At 43.4% G+C, this 24283-nt stretch overlaps 1 protein-coding gene across 1 annotated transcript in view; it reads right to left on the bottom strand.

Moving 5' to 3' along the window:
- Positions 1-24283, bottom strand: part of TBL1X (transducin beta like 1X-linked) — a 372330-nt gene that overhangs the window by 43211 nt on the left and 304836 nt on the right. Inside the window, exon 7 of the mRNA XM_019524649.1 lies at positions 10666-10798. Coding sequence (XP_019380194.1) covers positions 10666-10798 — 133 coding nt within the window. The remainder of the gene's footprint in view (positions 1-10665; positions 10799-24283) is intronic.

Genomic DNA, 24283 nt, shown 5'->3' with positions numbered 1-24283 from the left:
CTGGTTCAAGTTAAATCACAGCCCCCCAGCATCCCAGCATGTGTTTCAGGCCTGGGCTGGGTTGTGTTGTCTGCTCCAGCAGAGAAAGGGGGATGTGGGGAAAGAGAGGCAGGGACTGCCCCCACCCAGGCAAACCTTGGCTGGTGTCTAGGCCAGGGATAGGTGTTAAACCCTACTTCCCCCAAGTACAGAGCTGCTGAACTTACTGAAAGTTACTGCTGGCTACAACTGTGGGCTACCAATTGCAGAGGCACCTGGAAACAGGATGAGGAATTGATGAGCAATCCTGCAGAGTCCTGCTGCTGTGATGCTGAACTGCAAATCCCAAAGACATTGGGGAAAGCAGGAAGAGGAACTGCCAAAGAGCCATGCTCCAGTGCAGGCATGTGGCTGCATTTCTTGAATCAAAGGCAAATGTGTGTCCAGTTGTTTCTCAGTTCAATTTTTGCAGTTTAGACTAACCTGAAAAGACTGAATCAATTCAGCCTTGGGCTTTCTGACTGTCTGTATTTAGCCTGAATGTTATGGAAGTTGTTCTTGTTATGGGTAGGAAACTTTTATCGAACAGGAGGGTTTTGTATAATTTCCTAAAGGCTCTGGACTTACCTATTCCAGCAGTGGCATACAAACCACTCTCTTAAGATGTTATGAAGTAAACAGATGGAACAGTTTAATCTCCTTTAAAATTTCATTATGCAACCAGACCCTCTCAACTGAAAAATACTGTCCTTGGCTCCTGGAGGCTTCAGTCTGGACTACACTTGTAGTATCACAAATATTACCTAAAGATGTTTTCTAAAACAGTCATTTTCTGATGAATAGCCAAACATCCTGTGAAATTTCATTATTACTATTATTTTATTATGATCGTGCCTAGGGGCATCAGTCTTGTATAAAGAACAAAATATGGTCCCTCTCTGAAAAATCTTATCATCTAAGCATTAGATTATTCAACAGAAGCATCCAGATGGACAGACATGAGTACAAAGGAACTGTGAGAAAGTAGTGGGCAGGATGATAAGGCTATTGTAGTCGCCAACACTTCAGTATTAGCACAATGAAATGGCCACAATTCCTTCTTTGGAAAAGTTGATTGGTGAAGGACAACAAAATCTGTGTTTATAAGGCAGAACTTGAGAAAATTTCTGGTTCCATTTTTAGTAGTTCTCAATAACGTGTATTTTCCTTACTCATGACAACTTGTATCACTGTGTTGAGGAAAATGCCTCCTAATTGCTTGTCCATATTTTTGTGCAATGGCATGTTGCCAGGCTCAAACCACCAGATATAATATTAAAGCCTGATATTACTGCTGTGCATTCTAGGTGGTACACTGCACTAGTCTCTGTAGTCTGTGAATGCCAGCTATTTCTGTGAGTAGTCTCAAAACTGTGTTTGTGAATCTACACGAGTTGTACTTCCCTTAGTGTTCTCATTAGTAAGCATATAACTCAGCAGTATTTGACAGTATTTGCAAGTTATGTCTGTATTATTTTGCCTCAAAAATGAATGACAACGTTTTTGAAAAAGGAAACTGGTCTATTAGTCTGACAAGCATGGTTTGACTCAAGCACAATTTTTTCATTTTGTCCCAGTCCTATTATTGACACACATGTGGTAACTGAAACAATGAAGGTTTCAAGAAAATAAAATCAAACTCTCTGTATTATCCACAAGCATTTTAGTGTCTCCTGAATTTAAGCCTCAAACTATTGCCCTTCCTCAGTTTCCAAGGACCAGAATTTAAGTGATGATTTTCCTGTGAGAAGGCAATATAAAATTGCAAAACTGGAACTATGGGAAAATTCTGGTTCTTCTGGGGAGTGATTAAAGTACTGAATGTTAATTATATCTTTAATGGAACCAGCCACAGTTATTTGTGAATTTTACTGTGGATGCTTTATATCTAGGGGAAAATTAACCAATATAAAACTGGTTGTTCCTTTCATGACAGTGAATTGTTTAAAATGGTAGCTTTCTTTTACAACAGTGTTTAACTCTGGAATCCATATACCCAGAATTATTCCCTACAATCTTTTCTCTAAGTAATTTCCTCAAATAAATCAGGACAACACCATAAGCATCCAAAGATTACTACACAGAAAATGCTGTGGGAAAAATTACCCGTAAATAAATAGAACACATTTCTTAGAATATAGGACTGGAAGGGAGTTCCTGTGTTATCAGAAACAGCTCCCCTGCTTTCTCAGATACTATGTCATAACCTAGGATCATAGAATCATAGGGCCTCTATAGATGTGATACAAGAGTTGAGGGGGGACAGGGTGTGGCTCTGAGAGACGCTCTAATTAAAATACCCAGTGTCATGTGTATCAGCGTCCCTGCGCTGAAAAATGGTGGCAGGGGTGTTTTAACTAAAACTCATCTGTTGGAGTCTGCTGGAGCATGATAATTACCATGCTCCAGTAGACTTGATTAATTGAAGCTGCTCCGATGTGCTGTAATTAAAGCATGTTGGAGCAGCCTCCCTGCTTGTGTATAGGTGCCCCTAGAAAAGTAGGGCCGGAAGAAACCTCTGTAAGTGAACTAGTCCAACCCCCTGCCTGGGGCAGAATAACCTCTATCCAAACTATCCTAAAAAAGTCCAGTCTGAAATCTTAGCAAAATGACAGTCAACCCTTTCACAAGACATAACATCCTAACTTGCCACAGATAAAGCAGGGGGACCAGTGGCCAATGTCCTGTTTCTGTAAGGTTAATATACACTGAACAGATCCCAGGTAGAGGGCTACGCCCCGCCAACTACAGAGGAAGACAAACCCCTCCATAGTTCATACCAATCTGACCATAGAGTAAAACTCCTTCCTTACACCAAATATGACGATCAGTCTAACCCTGAGTGGAGGGACCAGTCCTACTTGTCAGGAACCTCTGGGTTTAATTTCCAGCAGAAGCATTGGCATGCCATAGTCAAAAACCCTACCCTTGGCTGCAGCCAGCACCCAATGCTGCTAAGGAAGGCTTAAAAAATACCGTGAAATGCAGCAGCTATACCTAAATCATCCCTGTCCACCCTCTCCAGTGATGGAGAGTCCACAAACTCCCTAGGCAGTCTATTCCATTGCCTCACTGTTCTAAAAGTGAAGCTTTTCCTGATATCCAATCTAAACCTACTTTGCTGCAAATTCAAGCCATTGGTCCATGTCCTACTTGCTGCAGCAAGAAATAATCTTATATACACTTATTCAGAGTTATATAACCTCACTCTGAAATTATAGAGCTATACTTTAAATGTAGTTAGATTTAGAGGAGCCAGGATGTGCTGTTGAGGACTGAAGTAGATGCAAGTCTAACAGGCTCCAGCTTTTTTGCAACATTTTCTGCCACTTTTTGTTGTGTAGAATGTTGGGTTCTTAATATCTGGCAGAAATTATACTTGGGACACTACAGATCCTGTTTTATGGATGGAAAAGGTCTTGCCCTGCTTTGTTGTCAGAGGCCATCAAAAAACCACGAAGCACTTTAGCTTTTAAGATTAAAGCCTTTGAGGTCAAATTTTGAGGGGTGGATGGAGGACTTGGCTTCTCTGATATAGGACATGGTGAAGCAGGTTCAGGGAGTGGGAGACAGAGTTTCTGCCTGCAGATTGGATTGTGGAAACAGCCAGATAGAGAGGCTTTCACAGCAAGGAACTGAAGGCTCTGAGAAACAAAGAACTGGACTTGAAAGACAGATCTAGGAGATACAATATCCACATTGTTGGGAGTGCCTGATTGGTTCAAAAAAGGTCATTCCACTGAGTTTGTAATAAAACTACTTGTCAGTGTGTTAAAACTCCCTGATAAAAGTTCAGGCACTGATCGGAGAGAGAAGGCCCACAGCTCTTACTATAAGAAGCCTGATTTGGGAGAAAAACTAATGGCCTTCATAGCCATGTTCCTGCCATCTACCACCAAGAAGAGAGTGCTAAAGGCTGCTAGAGAACTAGGAAAGCCTGGAATTCTCATAATAATGTTTTCTGATCTTCACTGCGAGGTGGCTGAAAAGTAGGCTCTGTTTAAACTAGCAAAACTGCAGCAAGCAAGCAGCTAAGATACTTCATGAGTTATCCTGCTGTTCTGAATCTGATTCAGTGAGGGAAAATCTACACTTTCTCTGACCCTAGGGAAGTAAAAATCGTTATTACACTGGGACCATGTGGAGAGGGTGAATTTATGCAACAATATGAGTTGTACCAAATTGCACCCCCCACAAACAAAAACAAAGAAAAAGTACAGGTTTTTAGACTATTTAAGGATGCTTACTAGTGAGTGGCAGTTATATGATTTTTTGTTAATGTCCTTGTCCTTATTGTCACAGAGAGGTAGAGAGTTTTGGGTTACATCTATCCAAACCTTCCCATCAGATATGTTAGTTTTTCTTGTACTTTATACTTATTTTTTTTTCTTTTTCATTTCTGATCCTCTTCTGCTTCATGATCTTTTCAAGAGGGTGCTTGAGAGTGTATTTTGTTACGAGCTTTAAATAGGGGTGCACCAATCAAGATCTTCCCGGCCAATACCAACAGCCAATGATTAACTAACCAGATCGGCTGACTATTACTGTTGAGTAATGCAAGGCATTTTAAACTACTGACATAAACCATTTTTTAGTTTGTTTTGCATTTATAACACACACACACACACACACACACACACACACACACACACACACACACACACACACACACACACACACACACACACACACACACACACACACACACACACACACACACACACACACACACACACACACACAGACGTGTACGCGTGCCTCCTGCCTGCTCCAGCCCTAAATGAGGAAGGCAGTGACTTGCCTTATTCCCATGTACATTGCTCCCTTGCCCATGAATCCTATCTTCAATTCCACTTCCCGCACAGCCTACACTTCCCTCCCAAGTGGGAAGGAAGTACCCTTATGTGGAGAGAGTGCGTTTGGAGCCCCATAGCATGCTGCTGCCTCAGTGCTCGGGGGCCCTGTGCAGTCAAGCTCACACAGCCACCAAGGGGAAGCCAGTTTTGCAAAGGTGCCTGGAGGAGCAAAATGTCCCTTGCACAGCACCTTACCCCACCCGCACATAGCCCAACTTCCCTGCAACAGCCCCGGTGCTCAGGCCACTGCTGTGTGCACAGTCTTGCCATGTCAGTGGAAGGCAGCAATGCCAGGAGCCGGCAACGGTCCCTTTGTTGCTGAGGGCCACACCCTGAGACTGCTCCCTGGCACCTTCTCCCACTTCTGCTGCTTGCCAGGGCCTGTAGTTTGCCATGGGCTCAAGATGGCGGCAGAGTGTGGGGACCAGACTAGACTTGCCAGGGTGGTCCGGGCACACAGCCGTAATTATTGTCTACAATAACCAAAAAAAGGCGATAGCTGATAACATCATGTCTCCTTTTACCAGTGCCAGTCCGATAGCCACCAATATATTGGTGCACCTCTAGCTCTAAACATATGAAAGAATGGTGATATTACAAATTATGGCAGGATACAGATTAAGTATGGTTATTTGATTTAAGGAAACTGGCAAATTGCCAGCTATGCACCAAGTTGAACACAGAAGATAAAATTATTGATAATGGCCAATCTATTAAGTGTGTGTCTTGGAATGGAAATGGCCTTAACAGTCCTATTAAAAAGAAGAAAATAGTATCTTTTCTTAGAAGACAGAAAACTGATATTGCTATGGTCCAAGAAATTCATCTCTTAGCAGACGATTCTCAGAAATTAGACTACAGGTGGGTGGGGTTAGAAATTTCTAGTGGGTTTAACACCAAGTCACTGCAGTTTCTATAAGTGCATAACAGCTTTGTCCCCCATTTAATTGACTTAGGTAATTCAGAAGGTAGATTTGTTTTTGCTAATGTTATAATGTGGATTTCATTTTTACTTTGAGATGTCTATGGTCCCAAAACAGACAGTGCACATTTTATCATTCTTCTTTTTTGGGGGGGGGGAAGATCTCTGTATTTGGGAAATACCATTATGTTTTGGGGGTAGATTGGCATTAATGTTTGGATCTTGTCATTGATAGGTCTTGGGCATCTCCATCCACAAAACTGACTTTGAGGGAAGTTATTCAAAGTTATATGTCAGACCATGGTTTAATAGATATTTGGTGAATAGTGAATCCAACAATAAGTGATTATAAGGTTCTTTTTCCAGCACCTCAATCAGTATATTCTAGAACTGACTACTGTTTAGTTTCTCAAAGCAGAACTGACTGTAGTCAATGCCTCTATTGCCGTTGCAGATGACACTGAGGTGGAGCTTCAACCCTTCCTTGCAGATAGACTGGCTGTATATAATTACTAGGTCTGTGCAAAGTGGAATGTATTCACTTTGGATTTGGTGGGACAGTAATTCAATTTGGTGATCTGAATCAATGTCCCAATTCAATTTGGCTGAATCCAAAGATATTTGGCACCAAATCATATTCACTTATAGACTATACAGGCAGGCAGTGCTGGTGGGAGCAGATGGATGAGCTCCGGCTTAAGCCAGCAGCCCCAGCTTGTCCAGCTGCTCCCTCGGCTTCCCCCCTGCAGGGGTGAGGCAGGCAGTGCTAGCAGCCCTGGGAGAAATGATTGGGGAGCTGGGGAACTGAACCAGGAGCTGTGGGGAAGCCTCTGTTCATTCCCCCAGCCCCAGATCATTCCCCGCAGCTCCTGGTGTGATTCCCCAGCTCCCAATCATTCCCCCAGTGGCCCAATCATTTCCCCCAGCTCCCATCATTCCCCCCAGCCCCATGGCTTCTCCTGGGGCTTCCAGCACTGCTTGCCTTGCCCGGTGGGGGGCAGCTGAGGGAGTAGCTGGATGAGCCGCAGCTTCTTGGGCTACCAGCTCAAGCCGGGGCTTGTCCAGCTTCTCCCACAGCCGCTCCCACCAGCATTGCCTAGTGCCTGCCTATACAGTTTATGGCTGAATTGATTTGGAGGCTTATGATTTGATTAGGAGAGATTAATGGGTCTTCTGATTTGATTTGGATTTGGAGATTTGGCCCCTGAATTGGGTCAAATCAGCTACCAAAGCTTCACACAGCCCTAATAATTACTGGTGACTCAGCACCTCCTTGTTGAATGATTATATATTTGAAGCTTTCATTTTAGAGGAGCTGAAAAATTTTATACAGCTTAATCAACATACTCTTTACTTTGCTACAATATTATGAGAAACTACTAAGGCCTTCTTTTTACAAGAACATATAGCATATGCTTCAGCAAAAAAAGAAAAAATGGTACAGAAATAGATATTTAAATAAGAAAAATTAAGGCTTTAGATGAGGATTATATCACAAACCCTTTGCCTGATAAAGTATGCATTATTACCAATATGAGATATGATATGAATAAATTACTGTCCCAGAAGGCAGATTATGCTCTATATTTAGATTACATCAAGTTTACCAGGAATTAGGACAATGTACAGGAAAGTTAGTAGCATATACTATAAAGCGTAAATTCACCCACAATAAAATGTTATCTATAAAAAATTCTCTTGGGAATATTCATGTGACACAATGAAATCAACCAACAATTTAGTCAATTTTATTCTAATTTGTACACTGAAAATATGGATATTACTAGTGAGAAAATACGTTCCTTGTCTTTATACCCATACAGCAAATTTCATACAAGGAAAAGGAAATTTTTGAGGCTCCTTTATCATTAGATGAAATAACTTTGGCCAGGCCATTAGTGCATGAATAGTAAATCTCTGGACTGTGATGGATTTCTGTGGAGTTTTATAAAATATTAAAGAAATATTATGTAAAGCTATTATTTCTGTAATTCCTAAACTAGGCAAGGATTGTATTAATTGTTCTAACTCTAGACCAATTTCTTTAATGAATATAGATACCAAAATCCTACCCAAAACTTTATCTCACAGATTTGAACAGGTGCTTCTGAAGTTAATGCACAAAACTCAATTAAGCTTTATCAAAAAGGCATATTTTAGGTCATGTACATCAAGTTATTGATACTGTAGTAGTAGTGGAAAATTCCAAAGTCCCATTGGCTATTTTAGCACTAGATGCAGACTTTTGTGTTTGCTGAAGTACTTCTTTGTGTATTACAAAGATGGGCTTTGGTAAAGGATTCATAAGGTGCATATGAATCTCACTTCAAGAGCTGTGACCAATAGTAAATTATGTGATCCATTTCCCTTGCAAAGCGGGTCATGGCAAGGTTGCCCATTGTCCCCCCTTTTTATTTGATTCAGCATTGGAACCACTGACTAAAGCTATATGGAATAAGGGTGATACTAGGGCATTAAGGTAGGAGATAGTGGGCACATCTACACAAGACATTTACTGCGCAGTAGACTAATTAGCTATGCCATAAACATCATGCATTTACACATGCTCCCCTATTAGGCTGGAGTAAATTAATGTACTCTGCAGCAGGATAGTACTTGTGAATACAAATACTATTCTGTTGCAGAGTAAGAAACTCCTCAGCAGTTCATGTGTAGACGCTGCCCCAGCTGGCTGCGGCCTGAGGGTGGGTACATGTTGGAGATGTAATATATTTCAGGCAATGCTCAGTCACAGTTTTTGGTCGTGCCCCATTATCTATTCCTTTTAGAAAGAAATTATAACCAGAGTACCATGGATCTTAATACAACACTGATACCTTTGGCAAATGTGTATGTTCCTGGGTATATCCCCAAGGAATTCAAACCGAATCCTTCCCAGATTGCACTGTGACAGCAGGTCTTATTAGTAACATGCTGGATTATACTGCTGCATTGGAAAGGTTGACATCTGGAACAATGAGATGACGCAGCTGTCATTTATGGGGACAGTTATGTTTGGCAGGCATAACTGCTTTGAAAATTTTGGTGCAATTTGGAAAGAATTCTTGAACCTCTCTCTTCCTCGTCCCTCCCCCCACTACTTTTTTTTTCTTTTTCCTTTTATTGCTTACTATTTGTGACATAGTTTGGCTTCACATCTATAGTTGCTATGTATTTTTATCTTTAAATGATGTATATTTTTAAAAAAATCAATAAAAAAAAAAAACAAGGTTTTTTTGTCTCATTTCTTAAAAACCTGTTTCAGGACCTTGCTGCTCTAAATGGGTAGAAATTCCTCCCCCTATCCCCCTCACAGATTAAAGAGAAATTATTTTAAGGCTTTGAGGTTAATTTGAAGTACTAAATGACTGTGCAGTAATGACTGAGCAGTCTGTCTCTCATGGAGATGCAGCCATTGTTAATCAACCTAACAAAAGACTGGTAGGCTGAGGAAGCAGGCTAAGTGAGAATACGGTGAATGAATGATATAGGTCCATTTTATTGCTGTAATTAGTAGAATGATACTTTGTTACTGGTCTTGTGGTAGTACCTATAGGCCCCAATCATAGAACAAAGCCCTACAGTACTAGGTGCTGTGCAAAAGTCTAGAAAAGACAATTCCTGTCCCAAAGAGTTTACAATACTTAAAACAATCTAAATAATTAATACAATCTACATTTTAGGGCCTAGTCTACATGTAGTTTTTACCTCTGTCAATTTAGAAACCTACATAATACAAAGAAGTTATGGGATAAATTAATCCCATATTGTATTCAGATTATGAGGAGGAAATGCTGTAGTTAAGTTCTCTTTTTAAAAAATAATGGTTTTCAGAAGGTTTCTGTGAATTCCTCAGACTTAATGCTTTCTAGAATTCACAAAAAAAATCTCATATCATAGATGTTCTTTTCCCTAGATCTATTCTACCAGTCACATAACTTTTCATAAAAGACAACATTTTTCCAAAGTGTTTGTTTGCTGTCAGCAGTTACTGATGACTGGTTTCTATCTGCACTGTCACATAGACTTTGCTCTGCTTGCTTGAGCCTCACATTTATATTCTTGAAGCACTATTAATTCTGGAGTTCATAGTTTGTATTCTTGCTTCTTTAGGTCAGGTTTTTTATTGCCTCCATTTCCAAAAGGGAAGGGGTATGATTCCTTTGCAATTCTGTTTCCTGCAGGTTAAGGATTCCCTTGTCTCTTTGTGCAGAGGGAGAGGACATTGCTGATTCTATTTTTTTTAAATATTTTAGGATAGGTATCAGTTTTCCATCCTACCTCTGTCTTATGTCTTGCCTAAGGAAGAGAATGATCCTAGTGAAGTAATTTTATGACCTGACTGTCTGAGATACTAGAGGACTGTACTTAATGACTAGGAGGTCACCTCCAGATATCTGTTCTATGTTCCTAGTACCACTAATCTGGGTTGGTCCTTGTGAGAACTAAGATCTTACCTAAGTATTGTTAATCAATCTAATAGAAAACTGTTAGGCTGAAGAGGCAGGTTAAGAAGTGGGAGAAATGGGAGTGCTCAGCCTTGCCTAACAAGAGTGAGAGTCATGTAGATGAGCTCCTAGCACACTGAGGATTTTCCAAGGATATTTAAAAATATAAATCAATAAAGCATGACATATATATTCAGGACAATAGTGTCTTCAGACCTAGCATTTGCTAACTGTGCATGGACTTGAGGTAGTGCATCACCTCACAATTCTTTCAAAAAGCACACTGATACCATTACCCTCAAAGAGACATGACCTATCAAAATTGCACAGTCTCTTTTATATTCTTGCTTCTTTAAATAACTCCCAATTACAGCAGATGATATTTTATTCCCAGGGAAAATATTTTCAGTAACGGTCTTACCCGGATGCTAGTAGGTCACTGACAGGGTTCCAGGCACAGATGAACACCTCTGATTCATGGCCCCGAAGGACTGTTGCTTTGTTAGGAGGAATTTCAATATCTCCATCAATTTCCATTGGCTTTGAATGATTATCTGAAAAAAGGTACAACGGAATATAAGTACTCCGTAAGATTCTGGTAGAAACCACTTGAAAACTCGCCTGGGACTGCATGTTAGCTTGAAGATACTACTATATTGTTTTTGGGTTTTTTGGGGGATTGATTTTTATGACAGTTCCTCAAAATAAAGCCCTTTGCCATAATAAGTGCAATAACAATTTGAAGTTTCCCATCACATATACTGCTGTTTGATTCAACTGAGCTGTTTAAAGTTGGCTTTATTAAGAAAAATGCATTTACCGATTCATTAAAAACAATATATATTACCACATGACTGAAAAAAAAAGCTTTGTGATAATAAATGATGCACAAGTAGGTAAAACCTGGGGTCACACAAGGAAAAATAAAGGGATACACTGAAATATGAAATAGTTGTGTTACTCTTACCACTGTCCCGAGCTCTGAGCAAGGTTGGAGCCCCATGGACAAGAAATCCTGTTCTCACTTAACTGAAGACTACACCATAATACTTGACAATAACTGAACCTAATTAAAGTAGAGGTGAGCTCAAATCTAGCATTCCCTAACTTTTGAATGCTTGGCAACCCAGACAACTCTCTTTTAAATGAAGCCTCTACATATAACTTCTTTCTTAACGAAAAATGGCAAATTAAAATTACATTTTAACCACAGCAAACCCTCCAATCATGCATCAGCAGTGGAATTTAATGTCCAAAACTTCAGTGTTGCTGCACAGACTTTTACCACTTGGGCTACAAGACAAATTACATTATGCTAACAGTAGCATAAGGCTATGCGCATATACTAATAGAAGCTAAATAATGCACTGAAATAGCAGTTCACCAGCATTACCTATGGAAGAATAACCTCCTTTAGAAGAAGTTCAGCCAAGAGCTAATGCTTGGCAAATCCTCTCTGGGAGACTGCATGAGTGAGTAGCGGAGACTTAATTTACCATGTAAGAGATCTGGGTTTCATCCATAGTTTATGAAAACTATGAGGCCAAGCTAATTAATAACAGTTATGGAGGGCAAAGCACTATTAAAGACATATTGAAGAACAGTTCACATTCTCCTGGTTCTTAACACAGAACATATTCACCCATGCTAGAGGGTTGTTGGGAATGGAGCAGAACAATGATGAGGATGATTCATTTTGCATGTGTTCCATTTAGGATGTGAATAGGATTTTAAAAAGTAATGTGAATGATAAAAATGGGACTTTAACCTCAGCAGACTGAACATGTGATCATGAGAATTCTTGAGAGGTTCAGTGGCCTTTTGTCTACACTTATCTGGTACTGATGGCAGAAGTTGATGTCAAAACAGAAATCATTTCTGGTGGGTCCACTGAAGATACTAGGTGGGCAGTATGCAAAGTAAAACTTCGAAAGGGAAAGTTTGATTCGCAGCAATAAACCTCTAAAATTATCAGAAGGCACAGAAGCATCTACATGGATTTTCTGTGCTTACCAATTAGTTGCAGAAGATGTCTTTCATTTAGGAGAAGCAATGCAACTCCACCAGCACAAAGAAGGGTTCTGCCACTTCAGAGTAGCTCTGAGTATAGATACACTCAAAAGTTCTGCTGGCAGAGGATTGTAGTCTAGACTAGACCAGATACATACAGGCTAGGGACAAACATTAAAAAAGCCTGAATTGATTCAATCTTTGCAGGTTAGTCTAATCTGGCTAGGCTGAATCAGTTTGTAACTGCACAGACCTCCCAGAAATGCAGGTACATGCCTGCAGTGGCTCAGGCTAGAGGCAGGGGGTGGGCACTAGAGCAGCCCTGCCTTCCCATCCATAGTGCTAAGCTGAGAGGGGGCATGGCCAGGCCCTGGCAGGACACTCTGATTAGGGAGGGGTTATCCCCCTCACTGTTGATAACAGAGTGTTTAGTTACACAGCAGGGAGTTAAACAGGGAGTTGTTAGCATTTATCAGCCCATCAAACAAAATAAAATCTTCTCTCCTTAGTTCAAGCTTTTCTTAAACAACTTTTTCCATGGAAGGAATGGAGGGACATTACCAGCTACCTGTTGATTAGCTCCAAAAAGCCCTAGGTCAACACTGTCCTGTCTGCCTTTGTTCCATTTTCCACAGCCCAGACCGTAGCCAGCATGTGGTATGCTAACTAATGCTGAGAGGCGTCCGTGTAAGGCAAAGGGGAGCGGGGAATCCCTGCTTGAGCAGGGAGTGGGGTGGGGGGAGCAGGAGGAAGCCAGACAGATGCCACTGTACCTGCAGTTTCTGCCAGAGCTCTGGGCAGGAAGCAGAGGGGTGGGGCCAGCCCTGCTGGGGTGGAGCAGAGAGCAGAGCCCCACCCATGGTTGCAAAGCATTTGGGTTGATGGGGGACTCTGGTTTGACTTAAACCAGGAAGGGGTCTGGGACAGACATTGCATAAACTGGTTTGACCCAAGTCAGTTAAGTCTGATACTACATTTGACCAGGTTTATCTCAAAACAGTTTCAGCCACTTTCAAACTGGTTTATGTGCACTGAACATCTGTTCTGTTACAGGTTTAAATCAGTTTATGATCACTTAAACCAGTTTAGGTGTAATGTCTGTCCCTAGCCACAGTGAACAGGGCCATTCTGAGGGAAAGACATAATAGGGTTTCAAGATACATGGACGGTGTCAACAAAATAATCTCAGTTTTCATTTAAGATGACATTTCTAACATGCACAGTTATATAGAGAAACCCAAAAATTAGTTAGTGGGTCAATGTCTGCCTACATCTAATGACAGTCTCTAGTAGAATTAAATCAGTAACTATTAAATCCTGGAAGAAAGATTAATGGCCGTGGTTACAACACATCCCTATTGCTATGTAAAAGATCAGTCTGGTCAACGTGGTAGGATTTTTAAGTCTCACTACAATCTGCAAGACTGGCTTCTCTTTTGGGATGCTCAGGTCCCCCTTCATGAGGGTCTGTTTCTTCTACCAATCTTTTGGCTCTACAAGTCTGACTGTAGGGGAAAATACACTGCTACTTTTTCAAAGCACAAAAATGAGTCAAGACTGAGAAGACTGTGAAAACAATTATGGCAGGCGGATGGGCAGCATGTGTGTGGCCTGCACATGGCGGGCACCACCACAGTGTGGCCCACATCACTTGCTTGTAGAACCCCCCTGCAGAGGGGCACCCCTGCCCTCACCCCCTCGCCTTGCTCCCAGTTGTGATGTGCTGCTTTGGGCTGACAGCACCCCCTACTCCCTCAGCCCCCAACCATCTTCCCCAGCCCTGCCCCACAGCCCCCAAGCCCCACTTACCTCTAGGATCCAGAAGTGAAGGGCATGGCTCTGTGGTGGCAGCACTTGCCTGAAAAGCCCTGCCACCCTGCATACAGCTGCCACCACGCCGCACCACTGTGGAGCTGTGCAGCCGGTCACGGGGCATGCTGCTGCATGCAAGCCCCCTGTTTCACCCCCTGGCTGGGCAGCACATATGTGACCCACACATGGTGGTTGTCACCGCACTGCTGCTGTTGCGCCTTGTGCCACTTGCCCACAAAACTGTGCAGGTGGTCATGGGATGGTAGCGCAGGGCGCAGTGGCAGAGTTGTGGTGGCGGCCTCTGTGTGCGAACCTCCTGTCAGGCTGCCCAGCATGTGTGTGGCCCACAGAGTGGCACCCCTGCCCTCACCCACTGGCCCTGCTCCTGAGAGTGGACACAGCAGCACACTCCCCCCCTTCTTGATCTACCCCCCAGCACCTTCCCTTCTCCCCACACACACTTATCTGCGGGGGGGTGTCAGTGTCTGTGTCTGCATGTCTGTGGGTCTGGGGGGCTGTTGTGAGGGGCATCAGGAGGGCTGTTGAGACTGTGGGGGGGGAAGTGTGGGGCACCAGTAGCGCTGGGAGGGGCTGCAGGAGGCCTTTAATTTTTATCACAGATTTTGGGTTTTTAGTCAGAGGAGTTGCAATTTTTAATCAGAGAAAACCAGGATCCCTATTAATGAGACAGTTCATACTGCTCCATACTAGTTGTGCCTGGAAGGTTTGATCTGCAACAATAATAGCAATAGGAGGGAGGGAAGGAGGGAAAGAAGGGAGAAAGGAAATCTGAAAGTCTGGCTACTAGTAGGGCACTGACATGATTCCAGGTATAAATGAACACCTCTCATTGCAAGGAAAGTAACAAACACTGTGCTGGCTATTGGGGTTAGCCCTGCCAAACTGCAAAGTCCTGCTATGTACCAAGGAGATGTTAGTATCTTCAGAAGAGGGATGAAAAATTTTTAAGGCCAAAATGTGTTAGGTAACCTAAAATAAAGTGGCCAAAAATACTTACCCTCTTTAGAAGATCTTATACAAGAAACTCAAAGAACTTTAAAAACTTTAAGCAGGATTTGCAGAAGCTAGCAAATCTAACAAAGCTGAGGAATTCCATGTTATTACATCTATTTCACAGGTAAGTTAATTGAGATAGAAAGCCCTGAGCCAGCAAGGCATTTATGTCCATCCTTTACTTTAAGGGTCTGAGCAGTCAAATAAACCTCAGTGTTCATTGACTGCTTTACTAAATGGTAAAGCCTACAAGCCATGGTGGCAGCCTACAAGTACATAAGGGGTGTGCATCAGGATCTGGGGGAACACCTGTTCACCAGAGCACTCCAGGGGATGACAAGATCCAATGGTCGCAAACTCATTTTAGGCTGGACATACAGAAAAACTTCTTTACCGTCCAAGCCCCCAAGGTCTGGAATAGACTCCCCCCAGAGGTGGTGCAAGCATCTACTCTAGACACTTTCAAGAAACATTTGGACGCTTATCTTGCTGGGATCCTTTGACCCCAGCAGACTTCCTGCCCCCTGGGCAGGGGGCTGGATTTAATGATCTTAAGAGATCCCTTCCAGCCCTAATGTCTAAGAAATCTACGAAATCTATGAAATAGGGACAAGGTCACTCAGGTGCTTAAAGTTAATCACATTTGGCATTTTGATGATTCAGGGGCAAAGTAAGGAGTTCAAAGAGTCAGGAACAGGGTCCAGGGGTTCTGATTTCCAAAGACTTAAGTTTGATATTGTGCTTAAAACTTCCCTTGAATCAAAAAGTCCTGTGCTGATGATTAAGGTACTGTTGTGCACTGGAGAACTGAGAGTAGATTTCTGAACAAAGAAGGGACTCTATGGATGCTGAAGTCTGTATGCATTACAGGGTAAGACTACAGCTAAAATGTTGGTAACATTCACTATTTTTAGAATATAATTAGAGACTTTATCAAAGCTACATTGCACTCTTGAAGTATTCAAATAAATGTTTCCAAATTTATTAAAAACTAAAATCACAAGAAATGATAAACAGTTTCAGTCTAGATACCTTTTATGATCATAATAATGATCATTGTTTGACAATGACTTACAGTACTGGGATGTTACATGCTGTTTTTTTCTTTTCCTTTTTTTTTTCCTTGAGTGATCATTACTAAACTCTATTTCTTCCTGAGTAAATGTGATTTTTGGCTTAAAGTCTTTAGCAGGCTATTAATTGAAGCTGATCTTTATGGCTGTAGTTATAATGAAATAATTGAGTTGGATTATTATTTCTTCAAAGAATTATCTTGCTTAAATTCAACCCAGCCCTTCCTATATAATGAAACAAATGGCACTATAAAAAAATCTTTCAACTGTAAAATAATCCAAAACGTTGTATCTCATGTTCAGGTGATAATTTTTTTTAAGATGCTTTTAAATAAAAGCACTTTACCTAAGAAACAGAAGCAGAATTGAGCTGCATTCTTTAATTAGAATCTCAATTTGGGGTATGAATAAATGAACAAGATGTAATGACTTAAGAAGAATAGCTGTGCACCAGCTGTTTTGCAGTAACTGTTCATGTGCCCCCTCTTTCCATGTAGTAAGGGAAAACAAATACGTGGCAGTGTAACTCTTAATAAAACAGGGAAAACTACTGTGCTTTGTCTTTTCCTTATATTGGACACACAGACAGTTATCATGGATCAGCTGTCATGTAGTAAGTTCCCAACCCTTTAACATGCTGCCATTTGTTTGTCAATACTTTAGTATCACAATCAAAGAAATAACTGAGAAATGAAGTCTTATTTCTGCCTATAATGGGTGCCTGGCAAAGGTTCCAGAAGATGCAAGGGAAACAGATTGAGACTATGTCACGTAAATGAGCTCTGAAGTCCTCAGTCTTTTTCTGACTTCATTAGCAGCACACTTTCCTACCAACTTCATTAACTTTAGTGGCAAGGCTGACAAAGAGTTCCAGAGATTTTTCCAAGTAGAGGAGAATTCCCCGCAAGGCATAATCTCATTTATTTTCTTTAGTGGCAGAGGTAATACCCAGGCCAAAAAGCCCCTCCTAATTGTGGGATAATTTTTAAAGTGGAACTCTCAGTCAAGAAGATCCTAGGATCTTTGACTGTGGTCTCTTTAGTATGCTCTGTTCTGAGAGGAGATAGTTTCCATGGCTGTTTGTCCAAAAATGTGGCAAATCTATGAGACTAAAATCCTGGATGCCATTGTTTCTTTGATTTGGCTCTGTTAAGAGGCCTAAATCCTGTTCCACCTGTTAGCAATCACTTATAAGCAGGGATCCTGGTTTTCTCTGTTTAAAAATCACAAATTCTCTGATAGAAATTCCCAAAATCCATGATTAAAATGAAATGCCACTACATATATACATATCAACTGAACACAATGTTTTATTGATATTTTTACAATTTTAAAGCAATTTGGAAGCCTATAAGTGCCTCAATAACTATATTAAAATAAATTCTAAATACCTATAAATTGCTAAATACACAAGCATTTGATTTGGGTTTTTTAAACATGGAAAATCAGAGCTTCCTCTGTTCCCTTCACTCACAAGGACACAGGTCCAGACCCCTCACTCACAAGCCACAGACTCCTAGCCCTATTGGTGCTCCTCATTCCCCACCCCCAGCTGTACCCCCCCAACCCCAGCCCTGCTAGAGGGGGCCCCCAGCTGCCAGGACTATGGGGCCAGGGACAAAGATCTGCCGCCCCCTGCAGCAGTGGCCAATCCCTGGCTGCTGCCCATGGGAGGTGGCAGCTGATGTGGCAGAACAGAGTACAAAGCCTGTCCTCCCCTCTTCCATGGGTGGCATGGCCCGAGCAGAGCCCATCCGTGAGGGTCAGGTGCAGATTGGCCGCTGAGGGCTTGGCCTCCCTGACCTGCTGCTTTCCCCCTCAGGCCTCTGCAGCCCAGCAGACAGGACCCGGTGTGGCAGGGCAGAGCAGAATCAGGTGTGGAAGCTTCTTGACACTACTGGGAGGGAGGTCTGTGGCAAGGCACCTGATACCCTCCCAGCAGCAGTGAGGGCACAACTCTGCCCTGCCACCCCTGCTGCTGCTGAGCAGGTAGGCGATGCCTCACCAGGGAGGTGCAGGGCTTGCAGAAGCAAGGAGCTTCCCTGCCTGGCCCCTGCTGTTCTGGGTCCCACCTGCTGGGCTGTAGAGGCCCTGGGGGGAGGGCAGCAGAGCAGGGAGCCCAAGCCCATAGCAGGCAACCTGCCCCTACCCTGCACACAATCTGGGGGGCACATGCCCCCCCTGGGAGTGTACACAGCGGCAAGAAGCCAGCCTTCGCCTCCCTCAACTCCTGGATGAGCTAGCTGCCCATTGTTCCATCCCGCTCCCTGCTCGGCCTTTGCAACCATGCATTCTGGCCCTGGGCCCCAAGCCCCATGTACCACCCCAGCTGGGTGGCAGCCCCAGCCCCATCCCTGCCCAGCTCACTCCCGCCCTTCTTTTGGGGGCCTCAATTCTCCCCCTGCCCCTGACATACCTGTAGGGAGCAGCTCTCCAGGCTGCCCAGCCAGTGCCAGCGTGCACACGCACATGGTGCACCCTACCTGACTGCCCTTCTTCTGCTCCACACAACCCCTTGCAGGCTGCAACTCTGCCAGCCTGCAGAGCGCTCTTCACAAAAGTGGAAAATTTGCATGTTTCTCCATTAAAATGAAAAATATGCACTTTTCTCTATTAAAAGGGAAAATCCGTGTTTTTTTTCTGTTTTCTCATGGGAAACAGAACACCCAGATTCCTGCTTATAAAGAAAATGTCTGTCATACCTTATGAAAGCACTCCTATTTTGACTAAGATGACAAACAGCTCTCCCACTGCTCATCCCTTACATTAAGTTGGAATCCATCCTGCTCACAGGGGAGATGTCTATCTGAACCTTCCATCACATTAGGCTCCAGCTGCAGCAGTGTACCCAACTGACAGCAGCTCTGACTTCAATAGAGCTGTCCAACTGGTGGCCCACAGGCCGTACACAGCTCGTGAGCCATTAACACATGACCCATTGGCCCTGGTAGTCACTTTCCCCACTGTTGTGCAGTGGGAGAGAGCCCTGGGGACGGCCTGTGGTGTCATGTGCAGTCTGCACAGCAGAGAGGCATATGATATTGACATAGCCATGTAGCAAACTTCGCATGACATGTGGCCCCTGGCCATGCCACAGCTGGACAGTTCTTCATGAAATAGCCATTTGGTAAAAGAGCATTTAAGAAATCATGGACTTATAGAGTGCCTGTAGATATGTTGGGAAGCTGCTCCAACACACTGTAAGTATAGCTAATTAGTGTGCTCAAGCCAGCCTCTGCATCTCATGTATTAGCATCCTTGCACTACAAAATGATGGCAGGGCTGCTTTAACTAAAGCTCATTCAGCAACCTTTTAAAGTGCCTCTGCTGCCATTTGAAGACCAGGGACACTGATATATGAAATGCTATGCCACTTTAATTAGAGTGGCTCCTGCCACTCTAAAGTGAACCCATGCCGCCCCCCAAGCATGTGTAAACATGCCTATAAGGTTTACCAGGGGGCACTAGACTGTAATAGACCTAAACATCCAGGTAGTCATTCTGGCTACTTTTGAACATGCACAATAGCCCAAGTCCACTCAACCAGGAATCTTTCCAGTCCAGATGTATAATGAATCTGGATGTCTTGGCACTTTTGTGGCATCTGTGCAGAATGGAATAGGATTGTAATGAACAGGCATCCTGATGTTCTCTGATTAAAACAAAAAATCCCCAATTTATGAGTTAGAAAAAGTAACCCAAAGTCCACATGAAATAACACTATATATTATAGCAGTGTTTCATGTGGATTTTGGGTTACTTTTTCTAACCCAAAAATTGGGGGATTTTTTTTTATCAGAAAAAACCAGGATCCCTGTTTATAATTAGCATGAAGTCAAGTTAGACTGAGAAACAAAGATACAAGATGCAACAGCAAAGTAAGTGGCAATGGGCAAGGAAAATGTCATAAATGAATATTCAAAATGTAAGCAAAAGAGATAGTTTAGAGTGGTTTGATGACAGTTAAATCTGTTTTTATCCAGGGTTGAAAAAGGCACATTTCCAAGTTGGCAAATAAGGTACATCAAATTGCTCTATTAGAATAAATACAGAACCATATTAAAGATTAGGCACATCCTTATATAGAATAATAGAAAGTTAAGGTTCGAAGGGAACACAAGAGGTCATCTAGTCCAACCCTCTGCTCAAAGCAGGACTATCCCCAATGAGATCTTCCCAGGACTTTGTCAAAACAGGCATTAAAAACCTCCAAGGATGGAGATTCCATGAGCTCTCTAGGTAATCTATTCAAGTGCTTCACCACCCTCCTAGTGAGAAAGTTTTCCCTAATATCCAACCTGAATGTCCCTTGCTGCAACCTAACCCCATTGCCCCTTGTTCTGTCACCTGCCACCAATGAAAACAGTTTAGCTCCATCCTCGTTTGAATCACCCTTCAGGTAGTTAAAGGCTGCATCAAATCCCCCCTCAGTTTTCTCTTCTCCAAATTATATAAAACAAGGTTCCCTCAGCCTCTCCTCATAACTCATGTGTCCCGGTCCCTGAACCAGTTTCAGCGCTCACCACTGGACTCTTTCCAACTTGTCCACATTGCTTCTATAGTGGGGGGCCCAAAACTGGACACACTACTCCAGATATGGTCTCACCAGTGCAGAATAAAGGGGAATAATTATTTCCCTCAATCTGCTGGCAATGCTCCTACTAATGCAGCCCAGTATGCTGTTAGCCTTCTTATCAACAAGGACACTCATATCTATCTTACTGTCCACTGTAACCCCCAGGTCCTTTTCTGCAGAGCTGCTGCTTAGCCAGGCAGTCCCTAGGCTGTAGCGGTACATGGGATTCTTCTGTCCTCAGTGCAGGACTTTGCACTTGTCTTTGTTGAACCTCATGGGATTTCTCTTGGCCCTATCTTCCAATTTGTCTAGGAAACTCTGAATCCAAGTCCTATCCTCCAGTTTATCTATTACACCCTCCAGCTTGGTGTCATTCTCCCTCCCTCCCTCCTTCCCCATCTTCCACATCATTAATGAAGATATTGAACAAAATCGGCCTGAGGACCCACCCCTGGGGCATTCCAGTTGATGCTGACTTACAGCTGGACATTGAGACATTGATTAGTACCAGTTGAGTATCACAAACCAGCCAGCTTTCTATCCACCTTACAGTCCATTCACTGAACCCATACTTCCTCAGCTTCCTTGCAAGAATGTTGTGGGAGACAGTATCAAAAGGCTTGCTAAAGTCAAGGTATATTATGTCCACTGCTTCCCCCACATCCATAGATTTAGTTATCTCACCATAAAAGGCAATCAGGCTGGTCAGGCATCACTTGCCCTAGGTGAATCCATGCTGACTGTTTGTAATCATCTTCTTCACCTCCAAGTATTTAGAAATGGATTCTTTGAGGACCTGCTTCATGATTTTTCCAGGGATGGAGGTGAGGCTGACTGGTCTGTAGTTCCCTGAATCCTCCTTCTTCCCTTTCTTAAAGATGGGCACTATATTTTCCCTTTCCCAGTCGTCCAGAACCACCCCTGATCACCATGAGTTTTCAAAGATAATGGGCAGTGGCTCTGCAATCACATCAGCCAGCTTCCACATTGCACCCTTGGGTGCAATGCATTTGGCCCCATGGACTTGTACATATCCAGCTTTTCTAAATAGTCCCTAACCTATTCTTTCACCACTGTTAGCTGCTCACCTCCTCCCCAAACTGTGCTGCCTGGTGTTGTAGTCTGGGAGCTGACCTTGCTTGTGAAGACTGAGGTGAAAAAGGCATTGAACACTTCAGCCTTTTCCTCATCATCTGTCACTAGGTTGCCTCCCCCATTCAGTAAGGGACCCACACTTTCCCTGACCTTCCTCTTGTTGCTAACATACTTGTAGGAACCTTTCTTTCTACCCTTCATGTCTCTTGCTAGCTGCAACTCCAACTGTGCTTTGGCCTTGCAGACTTCATTCCTGCATGCCTAAGCAATATTCTTATACTCCTCCCAAGTTGTTTGTCCAAGCTTTCATTTCTTGTAATCTTCCTTTTTGTATCTAAGTTCACCGAAGAGTTCCCTGCTGAGCCAAAATGGTCGCTTGCCACATTTGCTATTCTTCCTGCACATCAGGATGGTTTGTTCCTGTGACCTCTGTAAGATTTCTTTAAAATACAACCAGCTCTCCTGGACTCCTTTCCACCTCAGACTTGCCTCCCAGGGGATCCTGCCCATCAGTTCTCTGAGTGAGTCAGTCTGCTTTTCTGAAGTCCAGGGTCCATACTCTGTTGCTCTCCTTTCTTCCTTCTCTCAAGATCCTGAACTCAGTCATCTTGTGGTCACTGCTGCCCAACTTTCCATCCACTTCTACATCTCTCACCAATCCTTCCCTGCTTGTCAGCAGTAGGTTAAGAAGAGCATGGTCTGTAGTTGGTCTCTCCAACACTTGCACTAGGAAGTTATCCCCAATACTCTCCAAAAACTTTGGATTGCTATCACACTGCTTTATTGCCCTCCCAACAGATGTCAGGGTGATTGAAGTCTCCCATGAGAACCAAGGCCTGTGATCTGGAAACTTCTGCTACTTGTCTGAAGAAAGCCTCATATACTTCATCCACCTGGTCTGGTGGTCTATAGCACACACCCACCACAACATCACCTTTGTTGCTCTCCCCTGTAACCTAAACCCAGAGACTTTCAACAGGCCTATCTCCAGGTTACACTGGAGCTCTGAACGATCATACAGCTCTTTTGCAGGAAGAATGAGGAGGCCTCCTGTGTTGCCCCCTCCTGCTTCTGCTTCCTTCAGACTCTCACTTCTTCATTACCAAAGGGATTTGTTCTCCTTCCACTGGCAAACCTCGTTTAAAGCTCTCCTCACTAGGTTAGCAAGCGTGTCTGTGAAGATGCATTTTCTTCTCTTTATCAGGGGGATCTCATCTCTTCTCCGCAAGCCTTCTTCTTGGAACATCTCTGCTGGTGACACCACCTGCACAGCCATGCATTCATCTACAGGATGCATCTGCTCCTGCCAGGGCCCTTCTCCTTGACCATAAGGATTGAGGAGAACATGATCTGTGCTTCCGTCCCCTTCACCCAGAGCCCTGTAGTCACTCTTGATTTGCTCAGGGTCACCATTGGCAGTATCACTGGTGCCTACATGGATAAGCAGCATGGGGTAATAGTCAGAGGGCCAGACAACCCTGAGTAATCCTTCTGTGACATCTCAGTTCTGGGCTCCAGGCAAGCAGCAGACCTCCTGGGACAATAGGTCAGGCTGGTAGATGTATCCCTCCAACCCCCACAGAAGGGAGTCTCCAACCACCACCACCCATCACTTCCTCTTTGTGGCAGTGGTCTTGATCCTCCCCATCTTGGGGATTCCTGGCCTGGCCTCTTCCACTAATAGTATGCTATCCTTCTCCTCTGTTGCCATATCTGTTCTCCAGGCAAACCACTGCATGTGGGGATGATGACTTCTTCTTGCTGCCAGAAGATACAAGCTTCCAGCTTTCACCTTCATAGCAGTCCATGCTCTCTTTTTCTTCTAGCACCACTTCTGGCAGTCCTTTCTCCAGAGTCCTACAGGTTTTCTCCAGCATGGAACTGATTCATGGCAGAGGATGCCTCAGATCCTTGCTACCTCCTCTTGTGGCTCTCATGCTTTCTTCCTGAGGGACTACCAGAAGGCACCACTCACCTTGCAGACACTCTCTCACCTGGTTGACACTGGAAGGAACCTGCAAGCTGCAGTTTGCACAGCACCAAGACAGGACCTGTGTGGAAGCTTCAATGGTGTGCGGTCCTGCCTGGACAGACACCTCACACATGCAGGCAGAGGAAGAGCTGGCAGTAGCAGTGACTCTGGTATTGCGACATCCTCCAGTCATGTCTCTGTCTCCTAATCTGCTGCCTCTCATTTCATGCCTCTTTCCAAGCAGAACTTCCCTAGCAAACTCCTCTGCAGCTGGCCTCTTTGCTGTTTCTTGATTTGAAGGTTTCCCGTTTCCCTGCAAGCTCTTTCCTCTCAGCAAGCTTACAGTAAAAGAATGTGAGAGAGAGTTTCTAAGCAAACTCTCCCTCACTCTCGACTCTAGTTAAGACACAGGACTTAAGTCTTGGTTTAGCTGCTGAGTTTTAGCTGCTAAAATAAAACTATGTCGTTAGTTAGACTTAAATAAATG

This window comes from Gavialis gangeticus, unplaced genomic scaffold (genome assembly GCF_001723915.1).
Source record: "Gavialis gangeticus isolate Ggan-Ray unplaced genomic scaffold, GavGan_comp1, whole genome shotgun sequence".
Taxonomy (NCBI): domain Eukaryota; kingdom Metazoa; phylum Chordata; order Crocodylia; family Gavialidae; genus Gavialis; species Gavialis gangeticus.
Note: the sequence above shows the minus strand (reverse complement) of the source record. Positions and strands in the feature narration are given on the sequence as shown.